The sequence below is a fragment of the Trichoplusia ni genome, chromosome 1 (assembly GCF_003590095.1).
Source record: "Trichoplusia ni isolate ovarian cell line Hi5 chromosome 1, tn1, whole genome shotgun sequence".
Classification (NCBI taxonomy): Eukaryota; Metazoa; Arthropoda; class Insecta; order Lepidoptera; family Noctuidae; genus Trichoplusia; species Trichoplusia ni.
Window position 1 is genome coordinate 22,334,914 of NC_039478.1, and position 15,583 is coordinate 22,350,496.

The 15,583-nt window shown below is 35.0% G+C and overlaps 1 protein-coding gene across 2 annotated transcripts; it reads left to right on the forward strand.

Moving 5' to 3' along the window:
* Positions 1–68: 68 nt before the first annotated feature.
* On the forward strand, positions 69–14,473 carry LOC113499501 (graves disease carrier protein-like). Of its 2 annotated transcripts, XM_026880008.1 has the most exons (7): positions 72–688; positions 1,899–2,125; positions 9,384–9,572; positions 10,152–10,308; positions 11,423–11,564; positions 11,817–11,819; positions 12,708–14,473. In XM_026880008.1, exons 1-7 carry the CDS (start codon positions 625–627, stop codon positions 12,883–12,885), a joined length of 960 nt encoding a protein of 319 aa, XP_026735809.1. In that variant the 5' UTR covers positions 72–624; the 3' UTR covers positions 12,886–14,473. The 2 variants fall into 2 exon arrangements, with proteins under 2 accessions (XP_026735813.1, XP_026735809.1); XM_026880012.1 differs by lacking the exon at positions 11,817–11,819 and having other exon boundaries at positions 69–688.
* Positions 14,474–15,583: the final 1,110 nt, after the last annotated feature.

Sequence of the window (15,583 nt, forward strand, 5' to 3'; positions counted from 1 at the left end):
GTGTCTATGGTTGACATTTGTTGTCACGACGGGAAAATTAAATATTATTCAAGGTTTTAGGTTGGAAAAAGAAATTCAAATCCGACTTATTCCTGTACTTCAAGTTCAAAGTATTTCCTGAATATTATAATATCCAACATTAGAATGAAACTTCATAAAATGCCGGTATAATTAAGTATTGTGAACTTTTCTTGAGAACTGTATTGGAATTAAACATAGGACAACATCAGCTGATTGCCAGACAGCCGACAACACAGAGCAAGATGAAAAAAACAAGTTTTGAAGTTTGAGCACAAATACAGCGGAACTGCCGAGTCAGATCCGTACGGTCTGGCGTGACGCCCGCTCACTCGCGCGCTGCACAGCTATCGGCCTGTGTGGACATAAAAAGTTTTCTGTGCGCTAATAATCGGTGGTGAAAGTAGGTGGAGATGTCGCGCGAACAATCGGACTGATATGCCCGCGTGTACTTTGAATAAATTATTCGAATTTCGAAAGCTGACTATGGTGTAAACTGGTGTTTTTCTGTTGAATATATGCGTTACAAGAAGGCTCTGTGAAAATACTATAGGTTTCATACATTTTGTGAAAAATTTATAAATTTTTGTGAGAACTAAAGTGAAAATGGCTTTAACAATGGAACAGAAAAATGATCTTGATTTTATACTTAAGAACTTGTTGGCTGGGGGTAAGTTATTGTACAATATTCATAAAAGTTTTGTTTCAGAGAAAAACATAACAGTACATGAAAAGTAGGTAATGAGGTCTCAGTAACTGTAAAGTTAGCAAACACTTATAATTTATTAATTAATTGACTATAAATTATAATAAGTATCAATTAAAATGCTTTTTGTCAACAATTAGCTTAAACCTTGGAATTTACTCATTTAAGCAAGTGATAATGTTTTTGTGTTTATCAGTTTTATTTAGAATTTGCTGCCATAGTTATTTTTAAGTATAATTAAGTTTATTGATTGTATTCAACAAAATATTTACTATTTATTCATTTTAATTTTCTTTTTGACTAATAAATTATTATCAGGAATTTTTAGTCATACTTAAATCTACCAATGGATTAACTGATACTCTACTCTACTTATCTACTTATTAAAATTAATCTGAGGTAAATAAGGTTCAATCCACCTTTGCTATCAAACATTTATTTACCTAATATCAACAACAATGCTTAGTAGAATCTTAATACCACAATGCCTGAATATTACATTAAGTTTAACCTGAATTATTTAGAGAAAGATTTGTAGATAATTCTAGGAAGCTGTTACAGGGTTGAAGGCAGTAGTATCCTTTGCAAGTCAGGATGATTAAAACGATATACAACCTTTTTTTTTACTTGGGTATTGTGTTCTGATATTGGATGAATGCTTCCTAAAAATCATTCCACAAAATCAAACAAATATTTTAGTGTAAATATTCTCGCGTGCATCACCAAATAGCCTATTGTTTATATTTTTATTGCTTTAGGAATATCCTTTTACTGGTTATTTAAATTGTTTTATATAAAACAATATCTTCTTGCCATCTGATAAACCAACTGCTGAAGTTTTATGATACACAATTAATTTGTTTAAATTACTAGATCATTAATAATAACAATAGTTTATTATAAGAACAATAGGGTGAGATAAGGAATGATTTAACGTCTTATCTAGGATGATGATCAGGGATAATAAAGCAAAATATGTCTGACATACAAAAATAATTATTTGCACGCGTATTTATCGGAATCGACCCGCCCCCTCCACTCATGATTAAGGATTCCGATTGGGTCCGAAACTAGTCATACGATCTTGATAAATATGCGTGAGTAAAATATTATGTCAAATGATGATGAATTCACATCACAAAAAGAATAATATAAAAATTAATATCGTTTGCAGGTGTAGCAGGAATGTGCGCAAAAACGACAGTGGCGCCATTAGATCGTATGAAGATTCTGTTACAAGCCCAGTCTTCGCATTACAAAAACCATGGAGTCATCGGCGGCCTGGGTGCCATAGTCAAGAAGGAGTCCCTAATAGCTCTGTACAAGGGGAACGGGGCTCAAATGGTCAGGATATTCCCCTACGCAGCCACGCAATTCACCAGCTTCGAGATATACAAAAAGGTAAGGTTTTATTCCTTTTGTGATTCCCGTTTTAACGTCGACTCTTCGAAAGGGAACTGTTGAGGGAGGAGACAATTTCTGACATCTACAGGATACAAGGACTGAAAAAGTATAATTATATTTTTACCAAAGATATAAGGTTTTATTCGAAATGGTTTATTTCGAACCTACGGATTAATTACGACGTGCACTGCGCGACATGCCAGTTTTGTGCCATATGCATATGTCACGTTGTGCCAAAACAAAAACATCCGCAGTTTTTGAACATCGGGCGATATAGCAGTCAGCAGAAAACTGAATAAAAACAAAATATGTATCTGTTGCCATAAAGTTTCCAAGAGTTTGGAAAAGAAAATAAAGGAATTCTTTCCATTTGCGTCATGAGAGCGTAAATTATGCCAAACTTTCGCCATTTGTTATCGTTACCTAGCAATCGTATCTGGTTTTAAATTAACCTTCGTGCTTCAATCTGTATAAGCTTTGGGTGATTTATAACTATTAGTCTTTGAAGCTGAGCTCTCTTTCGAAATGTAAAGACGAAAGTAGACGCTGGAATTTTATTTAGTAAACAAGATTTCTTAACGGAACTTTGTGCGGTTCCATGCCAAAAGGGAAAAAAATAACCCTGTTCCTAAGGCTCTGTCTGCCACGAAATTTATCTCGTGAGAAGTGGTTTACAGACGATTATTATTGTTTTGGTTGCTATGACAACAAATGAAAATAAGAATCGCGGTTAAGCATCGGTTTGAACGGCACCTTAATTTTGGATAAAACGTTACCCAACCGGTTTGATTTCCTGTAGCCTATTTGAACGGAACCCTTGCAGTCAAGTCCGACTCACACTAGACCGAAATATGTCTTGTCAAAAAGTGACATAGTTTCAAAGTGAAACTATAAAATGAAGCTGCATTATTTCCTTTTATAGTGCATACATAAGAAATTGTCAATCAAATACTTCACGCCGTAGCGACTGCGTTTATTATTCGTACATTGATAAAGTGCCCTTGAACTTGCTACGTTTAATCAATACTAGGCATATGCTGGTTGCCATAATAAACTACTTGCATTATTCTTTCTAAGGGTTTTCAAACCAAAGGCCAATTTGTTTCATGTTTATGCATACAAGTGACCCGAAAACAAATAACAGTTTTCCACGTCAAGTGAGGAATGTTAATAAAAATATAACAAGATTGAGCTAGTTTTCGTTCAAACACAAAATATACTTCAAACGCATTTCAGAATGCCGATGTTGTTAAATTAAAAAAAAGCTCAGTTCGTATACGATTACTAACAATTCCAATTAAGGATAGACCTCTAACTACGAAGTTATGGAAGGTAGGCAGTAGTAGGCCCCCTGGTCTTTTCAGCTGATAGCATAATAGACCATCACGGCCCAATAAATCCCTACGTCCGAACATTTATAAAACAACGCACTATTTTACTGCACCGCCTAAAGCCGGTCTCAAGTTCAAGGTAACTCTCAGCCGCGTTCTATTTATGTTGTTATTTTGTGTTATTTTTGATGCGACCGTTGCTCCCCACGACACGTAATCGTATGTAATTGGCACTTCGTGGTTCATCCAGGAAACATTTTGATTTACATCCGCGGGAATAGACTCCCGGTGTCCAAAATTGCTCATTACTCAAGGAACAAAAACTAACTTGAGTATTAGTGATTACGTTGATGAGGCCCACTTGGAAATAATCTCCATAAGATAATTGTCTTGACGTCATTTGTTGGATACTGGATAAGTATGGGTTTTCTGGGCGAGTTGACATGAGTCTGGTAAAACAGTAAGAATCTCCCAAAAAGTCTAAAGACCGGTTGTGAAGTGGAGATCTCTCTTCGTCTTAATATTTTAATTACGGACACGGAAAAGTAAAGGGAAGTGTAATTTTTATATGCTAAGGTTGATCATCATACGCGCTATAAACGAACTTCATTAAGCTGTTCATTATTTTTAAATCAACAAAACTTCCCGTGGCATTTACCGAGCATACAAGAAATGGATATTGAATGTCCATATTTGCGCAACTTGCCGTATCCGCAATTACATACAGTTAATGTTCCTTTGAGTTAATCGCACATATTACCTCCCATTAACGGCTTTGTTATTAAAATTGACATTCTACCCAAATATATCATTATTGAGGGGTAGAAAGACAGACTGACACAAGTTTAATTTATCATGTTCTTAAAACTTAAATATCGCCATTTTACGCTCACAAATGTCGGCAGTTTCAATAAAAAATAATACCTAAGGCTTTTTTTTTTAAATCTTATTGCTGTTTGAATATTTAGTAATTTAAAATATTGTTTCTTTACACGGGCAAGATGACAAAACCTCTATCTATTTTACGCTATCTTGCACAGTCAAAGCGTTATAAATGAATAGAAATAATGATCAATTTACAAACTTCACGTATTATTTACGCTTATGATGAGCTGGGTAAAAACGATTCGTAATCAAAATCGTTTCCAATCTTAAAATATCTGGTTATCGATCTCCCTTTTTTCCTTCTTCAAAACGTGTTGACTCAAAATTAACTTCCTTGAGGCTTTGCCTATTAAGTATTTTTTTAATGACTCAAGTCATTTCACCCGCCTGCCTGACCTACTCTCAAACATTCCACGCATGTTCAATCCTTACCAACCAGTAAGTCTCAGCTTCACTTTCAAAAGAACCGGTGTTCTTATGGGGCCGGCGACCGTTAACTGGCACACCTGCGCGTGCGCCTCTGTTACGATGCTCAAGTGTTTGACTTGTAGATACTTAACCTTGAGGTAATGAGACTTTATTGTTTAAGTTTAACTCATTAATCATGGTTTTGAACATTCTTTATTTTATAATTAATAGCCCTTTAAGGGTATTGACGATATTTGGTTACTAAAGATACTTGCGCCAGAAAATGCACTCAGACCTAGACCTAGATAATATATTTACTATTTGTCGGCGAATGGAATCCGAATAGTTTCTTAGGTCTTTAAAAAATAATAAGGTAAAAGTAATAATACAACCATTTTATGCAGCTGTTTTTTATAGCTTATATAAGAAGGAACCATCTGTTCATTAAATAAGGAAACTACATTTAATTACCCCATCTCCAAACAATATATATTCAATTCATAGAAGCATCACAGCTGATCCCAATAACAACAGTTATATAAAACTACATGCTATGATTCATTCAACCATTCGAGGTTAGTCAGACGAAACCACACTTTGAATATAATGAACAAAGAATTATACAGAAGGCCTAGCACCACCTCGCAAAGTACTGACAGTCACGGTTGTGGAAGCAGAACAGTGCACTACATGACATAGATATGTGCCTCTCTTCCACAACGGCATCAGAGGTTCAGGTGGTAGCAGTAGTACCTAGATTATGAGACATTTTGTCGCAATGCGGTTTGAACTGAATCACTTCTGGTTCGTTACAACTTCATTACAATTTACTACTATCACATGAAAATGTGAAGTAGCGCATGGATTTTAACTATGGTATTATCTTATAGAGGTTTAAGATCTATCGCTGCCAGTTTATGGACAATTAAATTACAAATTGACGTAAGAGTCCTTTAAGTAACATGGTAAAGATCTGATTGAATCTCAGGTAAAGTATTTGAGACAAACTTTTCGTTAGTAAAAGCTTAAGATGATGATTCGTATTTACACTACCTACTTCCCTTTATGGTTATACTTAACGGAAACTGGTATGTTTGCCATCAAATTAAAAAAGAAGTACTTATTTGCCATAAAACTATGCATGTTTATGGTCGTGACTATGTCGAGAAATGAATATTATTTATTTGTAAAAAAAAGTTTGACAAGTTTTTTATTTTTACTTACTCCTGTCCCTTTGTCAGTTGTTCAATTTGTTATTAATGGCTTTCAATGTACTGTACAAGCCAGATAAAAAATGATTTTTCTCTTATCTAAAGATAGATTTATCAATTCGAGCGGAGCTATGACGAATCAAACAGTATCAAACGAAATTGATTACGTGTTTAGTGAATTATTCTTGCTGGGTCAAGTTAAGAATATTCATAGTCATAGGATATACCTAAAAGTCCTAAAACCTTGTTAAATAAAGGGCCTCATGACATCATCAAAACTTAAAAACACAGTATTAAAATCGGCTGGCAAAAGAAATTTATTGTAATATTCTTTTTCCAAAGCAAACATACTCGTAATTATGTAGTAATTCCAAAAGCACGTCTAAATTTAGAAAAAGATACAGTGCTAATGAGTGAAAAAGTCTTTAACTTTACAAAGGTCGTCTGAGTTACGTGTGAACTTGTGAAGATAGGTAGAATGGTGTAGTACACGTTTTGACTTTATGTCTTTGGTAAAGGACACACTTTTGACCTTTCAGAGTAGACTAATCGATATTGATGACAATAAGTACATGTATTATGTCATAATATGTCTTTATACTTCTTCTTCTTTTCATGTCATTGATGACGATTTTTAATGGAGACCTCCATGGAGACCTCATGGAGACCCTAAGGGAGGCCTATGTCCAGCAGTGGAGGGCTATAGGCTGAGATGATGATGATGATGATTTGGTATGATGGTTTCGGCCACAACGACTCCCTTATGCATGAGGTTGGCGACGCTCATTCACTAATGTAACCAATCTTTTTAGAGGAGATCCGCCTAAAAAGCTGGCATGTGGATTCACCATTTCAGCAGTTGTAACTGACTGCCGCTGGTGTTCCGGCTGTCCGTTTTTCACACATGACATCAAGTTCAGAGCGACGATCCGTTCGAAATTGATGAACCTTGGATTTTAGTTTTTTACCAAGTATGTCCACTCTGGTTATTTGGAAGCAAATTGTCCCAAATCCCTTAAAAATATGATTTATTATAATTGACTCGAGAAATTATGAAGAAATTCGTCATTAAAATGTTAATGTTATGGCCTGTTAGCATGTTAAACAAACGATACGGATGGCCTTAAGAAAGAGAGAGTGCGTCCGAGGTGCGCTGTCGTGCCGGACGATAGAAAATAACGCACTAAATACTAGTATACGGAAGTTTGGAATTAATATGCGTATAATATCGTAAAGTTATAACAGAAAAATATGAAGGAAAGTCTCGAGATGCAAGTATACATATACAACAATAAGTTAGATTGTACCAAAAATGACACGCAAAGGGTTTGACGTAAAGGTGACCTAGACCATTCAGCTAGCCCAGTGAAAATTAGCGGCTGAAACTGGAATGTTGGCACTGTCTGAATTTTTATTGAATAGAATGTCCAAAAGCCCCTGTGTGGGTTAGAAATATATTATGTACCTATGTTAATGACATAGTAGACGTGTGATACCAAGGAAACATGTAGTAACTGATGAACTAAACTTTACACGGCGAACTGTTTCTTGTTTCGGGTCCCCTCATATTAACTGTCGCAAAAAATAATTGCTATCTGAACCGTAGGTCAGACATATTTGAAGGTTATCGACCTCTACAATTTCGTCTTCGCTCTTTATGACCTTATCTGTCTGATATACTTATATCATGATAAGAGATATTGGTGTATTGACTTTTCAATTTCGAAGTAAAATTCCAGTTAACTTCCTATATCTTACTATTTCTATATACTATGTAGTTCTATACCAGCGTCCAGCGTATGTTTGAAAAAAGTTTATGCTGAACACGTTGATGATGTAAAATCGGTAGTCATTGCGTTCATCCGTAATATGTAACGAATGAACTGACTGGGTTAATGGATATATATTTTGTAATGGTTTTCAGTATAAACTATTTCGGAATTTTATCGCGGTTTAATTTTAGATTTTAGTTCCCGACGTTTCGACACCCTTTGCAGGTATCATGGTCACGGACAGACTGCCCGTAAAAAAATAGTTTCATTTCAATGTCTAACATTCGCGTAAACCTAAGAAACCACTATAAACTATTCCATTATAATGCATCTAGACTGTTTAATAAAATATAAGAAAACTATTTTCATTTAAAAAAAACATGACAAAACTGATTGTATTAATCCTTTTCCAAAATCAGAGCTTTTTCTTTTCCTTAAGAAAAACAACTCCCGTGCTGAAGAATTTAATCCTTGTTTCGCAGTGGGTTTCGCAAACGTTCAAGTCACAAGCACAGTCTCTGTATACCTCGACATTCTTATTCACCCCGTTTTAACGTTATCTTATCTTCCTCGCAAATATGTAGGAACACCTAAACGTAAACCACACACGTTACAGGTTAGGAAGTCGATTCATGAATGTTAGATACTCAGCTGCATGCCTCGAAATAGTAATACAAAGTTCAGGCAAATAAAAAATGTCTTGTATTTGGAGATAGAGGAATGATTACTTACACAATAATTAGATACATAGTCTCATTTAGATGATGCAAAAACTATTACCTAGCTTCAGTTTTAACTTTTGACCCCACATAAAAGCTGGTCAATTTTGCGTCCCAGAGTACCGTTTGGGGACATCGGGACTTATTATTATAAATTTGTATAAAGTGAACGGGATGGAAGATTTTTTCTCGGTACTCTTGTATCAAAAGTGATAAGTCATCTCCGGCCATGTTTCGCCAATAATAAGATATTTTCGCAAACTCCAAAGATTAATCCTCAAAAACAAATTGCGGCTATATTTGTGACGTAGTAGACTAGCACCTACACTGTTTACGTCACTGTTGGCGCCAAGCTTAGCCTATAGTCTGACTGTATTAGCAGTATACAAAGAACGTTCATTTATCGCATAGAACTAAATATGTAATAACATGTTTTTTCATGAGAAAATAAATAACATGTTTAAGATATTTTTGTAAATATTTTTGCGACTATGATAAGTCGTTAGTCACGATAACTGATATTGTTTACTATTTATGTGTATATTTTTAGCTGTTAGAAGAAAAAAACATTATTTTTCTTTCATAAGGTTAATATGATAATATTTTTACAAGAACTATTTTTAATTTCTTATTATAAACAACTAACCTTAAGTAAATTATACGGAAAATGAAATAGTCCTCAACATGTATATTTGACACGCATATATATTGAACTTTCCAAGAACATTTAAAGCTAATTTGCGAAATTAGTTATCGTATTTCCAAGACTTCTGAAGTTGCTTCTTAGAACATAGGAGTTAAAAGGTACTCTGCAATATGATTCAGGGGGCCTACCGCCACGTCATAAATTATCAATATTTCACTTCACATTTTCGGACCTTATAAAATAATAATTAAATGTATTTAATATACCTTCATTAATATTCCAGTATCTAAGCGGTCTCCACATCCCGCTGGTGCAACACGGCGACAAGTTCGTGGCGGGCGCGGCGGCCGGCGTCACGGCGGTCACCCTGACCTACCCGCTCGACACCATCCGGGCTCGCCTCGCCTTCCAGATCACCGGCGAGCACAAGTACACCGGCATAGCGCATGCTGCCACCACTATGTTTAGAACGGTGAGTTTTGTGATTAATGTTCCTGTTTTTACAGCTGAGTTTTGAAAGGAGGTTCTTAATTTATCTGTATTTTATGTTTGTTACCTTGGGAATGGATGAATCGGTTTTGGTGATTCTTTTTTCGTTTAACATTAAATAGCTGTTTTTCTTCCCATAAAAAAAAATCATATTTGCATTTTTATTTGAAGTCCGTTATACATACATGGTGTGTTACGTCGAGCGCGGTGCCCGGGCACCACTTGGGGGTTAATGGATTAACATATGACACTGCGCTACAATGGTGACATTAATGATATCGCCATTGTAGCACCACGCACGCTGTGAAAATTCCAAATTGCGAATTGAAGCTTGAAATTGCCATCCCGAAAGTGGTGAACAGCATTTATCTTCTCTAATTAAGACAAGGATCTCTGACAACTACAAGCCGGTTGCGAGTCTGTTCATGACTAAACAGAACAGGGGATAAAAATGCAAGATATCCTATACTAGACATGACAAAAACAGACCTACTTAAAGACAAAAGAAAAAATCAGCCACTATGATTAGGAAGTTATCCAATATTCCATCGTCATTTTTCAGGAGGGTGGTATCCGGGCGTTGTACCGCGGCTTCGTGCCTACCATGATGGGCATGGTTCCGTACGCCGGCTTCAGCTTCTACTGCTTCGAGAGCCTCAAGTTTTTCTGCATGAAGTACATGCCCACCAGGTTGTGCCGCAAATGTGATAGGAATACAGGTATGTTATCTTACATGTTATATATGTACATTATGTAGGTATTAAAAACCTGTCCGATACTTGAACTGTCTGTACAAAATTTTGTAAAAATGGTTCAAATGTTTCGCATTAATAAAGTATAGAGCAATACTCTTTCATAGTTTTACCACCAATCTGAATTTTAGTAAATAGTAAACTACAACTTGTAACCTGCTAAGGTACGAATATTGGCGCATAACGTAATATTTGCTAAGTATCAACAGTAATTGACAAAACGTTGCTTCGACGATGTATTTCCTAAGTATGTCTTAACGTTGTTATGTACAAAGGATTCCGGTTTTCCAAGGATAGTATTAAATTGTTTACTTAACCATTATGCCTTGAACTTAATTTGCATCTTTAGCGTACTATTTAAGTAATAATTTAAAGTAAGCGATGATCGATTTAAACCAGTTGCAAGTGTATATTCTTAACTCTGATAAATATACCTTCTAATGATAAATATACCCTATTGTGCCACCTACACATTTGCATCAAATAAGAATTTAAATAAAGACTCAATTCGTTCTGGATTACAATACATTATACATACAAGTACAACGTTGTTTATGTACCTACTTAAGTATTCGCTACTATTTAGTAGATATGCTCACGCTTGCTATTTTGTTGCTAGTAAAGATATAAATTGGTTTTATTTTTATTTTATTTTTATTTTATTTCAATAGGTACAGATACAGATAACAGATTAATATAGTACAAAAAATAAGAAAAGATCTTCATAACAGTTGCCATAAATTAATTACTTAACAATGAGATTCATTATTTTGCTAGGTATTCCTTGTAAATTGTTCAAAATTCTAGCGAACGTTGCCTGATGCAAAAAAAATAGTCGATAGACTTAAAAAATCAAGCCAGATCAATCAGGTTACAAATCTTCTTCAGCTAACTCTTTGAAAGTTTGGTAATAAACTTTTCTCCTTCTTTTTTTGTATCTAAAAAAACGGACTCTTTAATATTTCATCAATAGTCCTCTTAACTCTTAATGAGGTGTAAGAGACATGGCGAATACTTCGTGTCTCATTCTCAATAATATATTTTCCCCATGCTAAGAGGTAGTATGTTCGTATGTGCTCAGGCGGGCTGGTGCTAACAGTCCCGGGCAAGCTGGTGTGCGGCGGGCTGGCGGGCGCGGTGGCGCAGTCCGTGTCGTACCCGCTGGACGTCACGCGCCGCCGCATGCAGCTCGCCTGCATGGACGCGCACACCGCCAAGTTCGGGTGAGCATAGCACGACATGACACATACACAACCTGCAAGGCCACCAGTACGATCAAACATACCTGTGTTAAGTGGTACGGTTTTTGGTCATTGAGTCCCTTTGAAGGCATTCGGACAAAAACTGTCAAAGAACTTTGAAATGAGTCACGAACAAAAAAAGAAAATTTATTTTAACGAGTTCCAAAAACGTTCCAAATTTTTCTCCTTTCCTTGGGACCCGATGGAAGTCCACGTGGCCTTCCTTCGCCCTAGAAGGTGGGTTATGCTAGACTCTTACTAGCTAAAACTGCTTTCTGAATGCTTCTCTGTCGTCTACAAGCATGTTTGATCGTCTTGGAGGCATTTAACGCACGGTATATGCAGAAATGGTAACTGCACGCCTTGTAAATATAATTTGTCACCAACAGTACTCAAGCTAACTGCAGATACGTTGAAAAATCCTTTTACATATACCTTCTTATAAGTTATTGGTTGCGGGCTCAGATGAAAATTGTACCTACGATTTTATTAACAATTTCGTTGCAATACCTAAAATATACTATAATACTAGTTGTCTCAGGTCAACTTAAACAAATAAGGATAAACAAATAATTTAATGTACCTTATGACAATGTTATTATATTACAGCACTGTACCCTAATTATGTATAAACGTACCTATACCACTTCTGTTCTAAAATATTCTTCCCTATACCTATTCTCACCTAATACAGCGATTTCTGATTGCATGTTATTTACACGTGGTGTTGGATACAAATGCAGAAGGTTGGTTCAATTTTTTTGTATAATTTTTCAGTTTTTTTTTCTTATAGAAACTATCAAATTGTGTGACTATTTACATACAAACAGATCAAGCAAACTGTTTATTTTAAACTAAAACTATTGATAGTTGCAGATCTATTAACATTCCCGCTTGCAAAAACAGTATTAGTGTAAATATTGCCACTACAAATTCCACAAAACTTATACCTTTTTATTTTCTATCTCTATGGCTAGAAGCCTTTACCCAGCTGTGGGACAATTATAGGCTGGTATAATCATATTAAAATCTTTTGCAGGTGACTAAGACCAATCAAATATTTCTAACAAACTTACTTCCACACAATACTTACAAATACTTTAATATAATAAAACCCATTTCCAGTACCGGTATGGTGAAAACACTGACTCTCATATACCGCGAGAACGGCATAGTGAAGGGTCTGTACCGCGGCATGAGTATCAACTATATTCGAGCGATACCCATGGTCGCCACCTCCTTCTCCACGTACGAGCTGATGAAGCAGCTGCTGCACCTTGACACCGGCATGAAGGTCTCCTAACCCTCACCATACAGGAAACATTGTTACGAGCCCCGAGGTAAAGCACAAACGTGCACAATTATGGCTCATCTAGGCAATGCGTGAAATGAGTGCAATGAGTTGCTAGCTACCCTCTAGCCAAGTGACATTTCTACAACCTCTTACATGAATAGAAAACTCTCGAATGTATGGAGATGACATTTCCTTTCGATAATTCACGTATTACCTGCCTTCTTCATACATTGGAATGTTGCAGATACCATAGTCGCCGGCAATGTATAGCTACTTGCCGTACATTCCCCGCATTATCTATATCAGCTTTTAGCAATATTCAAACAAGTAACTGATTAAGATATATTCTTATTTTTAAGTCTTGCTTCAACTGACTATTTTTCAAAAATGACAATTTGACAAATACTATAATTAGATGTAACTCGTTCTTTTGTAAAACTTTCACAGAGATAGGTAGATAGATATGTATCTCGATAAGATTATTTCTGTGCTGTATTTTGGCTAATCGCCATTTAATTTTTTACCCATGACTATTAAACTCTCGCGACGTTATTTCAAACTGTATTTAAATGAAACTTGACAGTTCCTTTTCTTGTAAAATCAGTATTTGAGTCTTGGTAGTCCTCACTTACGTTGTTATACCACACTATTCTGTGTATACTTCGATAGGTGTATATCTTAGTATTAAGAGTCGTTATTTAAAATTGCGCGTTACATATTTGTTATCTTTACTGTGAATGTCCTTTCATATATTTATATTAGCAAATTGTATAGATATAATTGTTGTTATCTAGCGTTAAGTATAAACCCGTGCCTTTGCTATTTCTCACAAAGTACCTAATTAAAATATTTCAGTACCATAAATGTTACATACTTTGTATTTTTTACGTGATAGTGTACGACTTCCCTTCTATACAATTTCTTCTATGTCAATTCTCGAACGAAAAGTGTTTGTAATACTCTATCGTATATAAACTGGCCTTTTAACCTATGTAGTCACAAACAGGTCCGTTACGGTGGACTGTCGTAAACTCGTCCGACAAGACTTACCGTTTTAACGGACGGCGACTCTTGCTACATACCTACACTTATACAAGCATGATTGTCGTAGTAACAATGAGATTACGTTACTGTATCAAGTATTTCTGTCTGACTATATAATAGACCCAGGAAGCAGCTTTAAAATGGTGTGTTGTGTATGAAAAGAATGACTAAGTTGGATAAATTCATTCCACATTCATAAATACTGTACTTAGGTATATTACACTTATATACTCCTGAGCTTTGTCAAGTCAGCTACATATATTACTGTTAAGCACAAATTAGTTACATATTTTTCTAATGTTTGAGTATTTTTAGTAAAGCAGCACATGCTCAGTTCTATTCTTCTTAGTTTCCTGATTTAATAAGAAATATTAGTATCGACAATGTTTCACCAAAGATTCTGTTAGAGAATAAAAACAATGCAAAAATATTTAAACATAAAAATTGAATACTCAATGCAACTCAAAAAGAAATGTTATATTTTTCAAAAGCAAAATGTATGGACTGGAAGTAACAATAAACGTATTTATTATAGTAAATTATTTTCATGTAATATCGACTTTTATTTTTGGTATGGTGAAAGAAAAATCCTTGGTTTTATAATTAATTTTATTTATTATATCTAATTCCTATCAACAGGCATAGTACACGTTGCAAGAATAATTATTTATCGTACTGTGTTTACATTTAAAATTATTGCCATTGTGTAGCGGATCCAGTTGGAAGTATGTATGTATTGACTGTGGTCGGCGCATATCAACAGTATCGAGTCCCATTTATACATGAACACACTATGCATACAAAAGATCAGGATTGTCTCAATAGTTTATAGTCGTCGCCTATGCAGTTTGCCTGGAAAGCCTTAATTTAAATTTTCCACGAGCTTCGATTGGGTGAAATAACGCCAAAAGCGGAGAAATCAAACTTGTGCTTAGTGTTAAGGTTTGTTTTATTTCACGCGAACGAGGCTCGCCATACATCTCATTTTTTTTGTTATTTTTTCTTTAAGGATATTATATTTTATTTTTTATCTATAACTTACATACTTAATACTTAGATCAACGAAACGTGTGGCTTCAGGTGTCATTGGTGGGTAAGGTCTTTGTATAATTGGTACGCACGCGTTAAATTTAGGAAAAAAAAGATATTACAATTATTTCATAAATCTGAATTTTATTTTATATCGAAAGATGGCACTGACAAAAGAAACTGTCCACAGTTCAGATTCTAAAATAAGTACACGCTTTCTACATGGAAAATGGAATATAAAATTGCTTTTGTCAGTTATTCTATAAATAGAAAAATGCTTTGTTTAAGGAAACCAGGGTATATCAGTGAGTATGTTATCATAAAAACACTTTTCAATAACCCTTTGTTATAAATTCCTATCGTTAGATGTTATGAACAACTTCCCAATTCGCAATGATCTCATATAAAATTGTTATTAATATATTTAGTTACTTACCTCTTATGAATTGAGTACATAAAGGGAAAAAATCGACACTTAGTTTAAACAATAACAACCTATCGGGTGCCTTGATCTTTAGGTATTTACACAATTACCTAAAATTATATAAAATCAATTAAAGAATAAAAAGAACTTAAAGCTCCACTCTTGTGAAACACTATTCCTTGTCATACAGGTACTGTGGCACAAGAAAAG

Excerpts from the sequence above, each read along its gene's own strand:
- LOC113499501 (XM_026880008.1), top strand. The coding sequence starts at position 625 with ATGGCTTTAACAATGGAACAGAAAAATGATCTTGATTTTATACTTAAG. Across the intron at positions 689-1,898 it reads TAAGAACTTGTTGGCTGGGG|GTGTAGCAGGAATGTGCGCA; the intron begins GTAAGTTATTGT and ends TATCGTTTGCAG. Across the intron at positions 2,126-9,383 it reads GCTTCGAGATATACAAAAAG|TATCTAAGCGGTCTCCACAT; the intron begins GTAAGGTTTTAT and ends TTAATATTCCAG.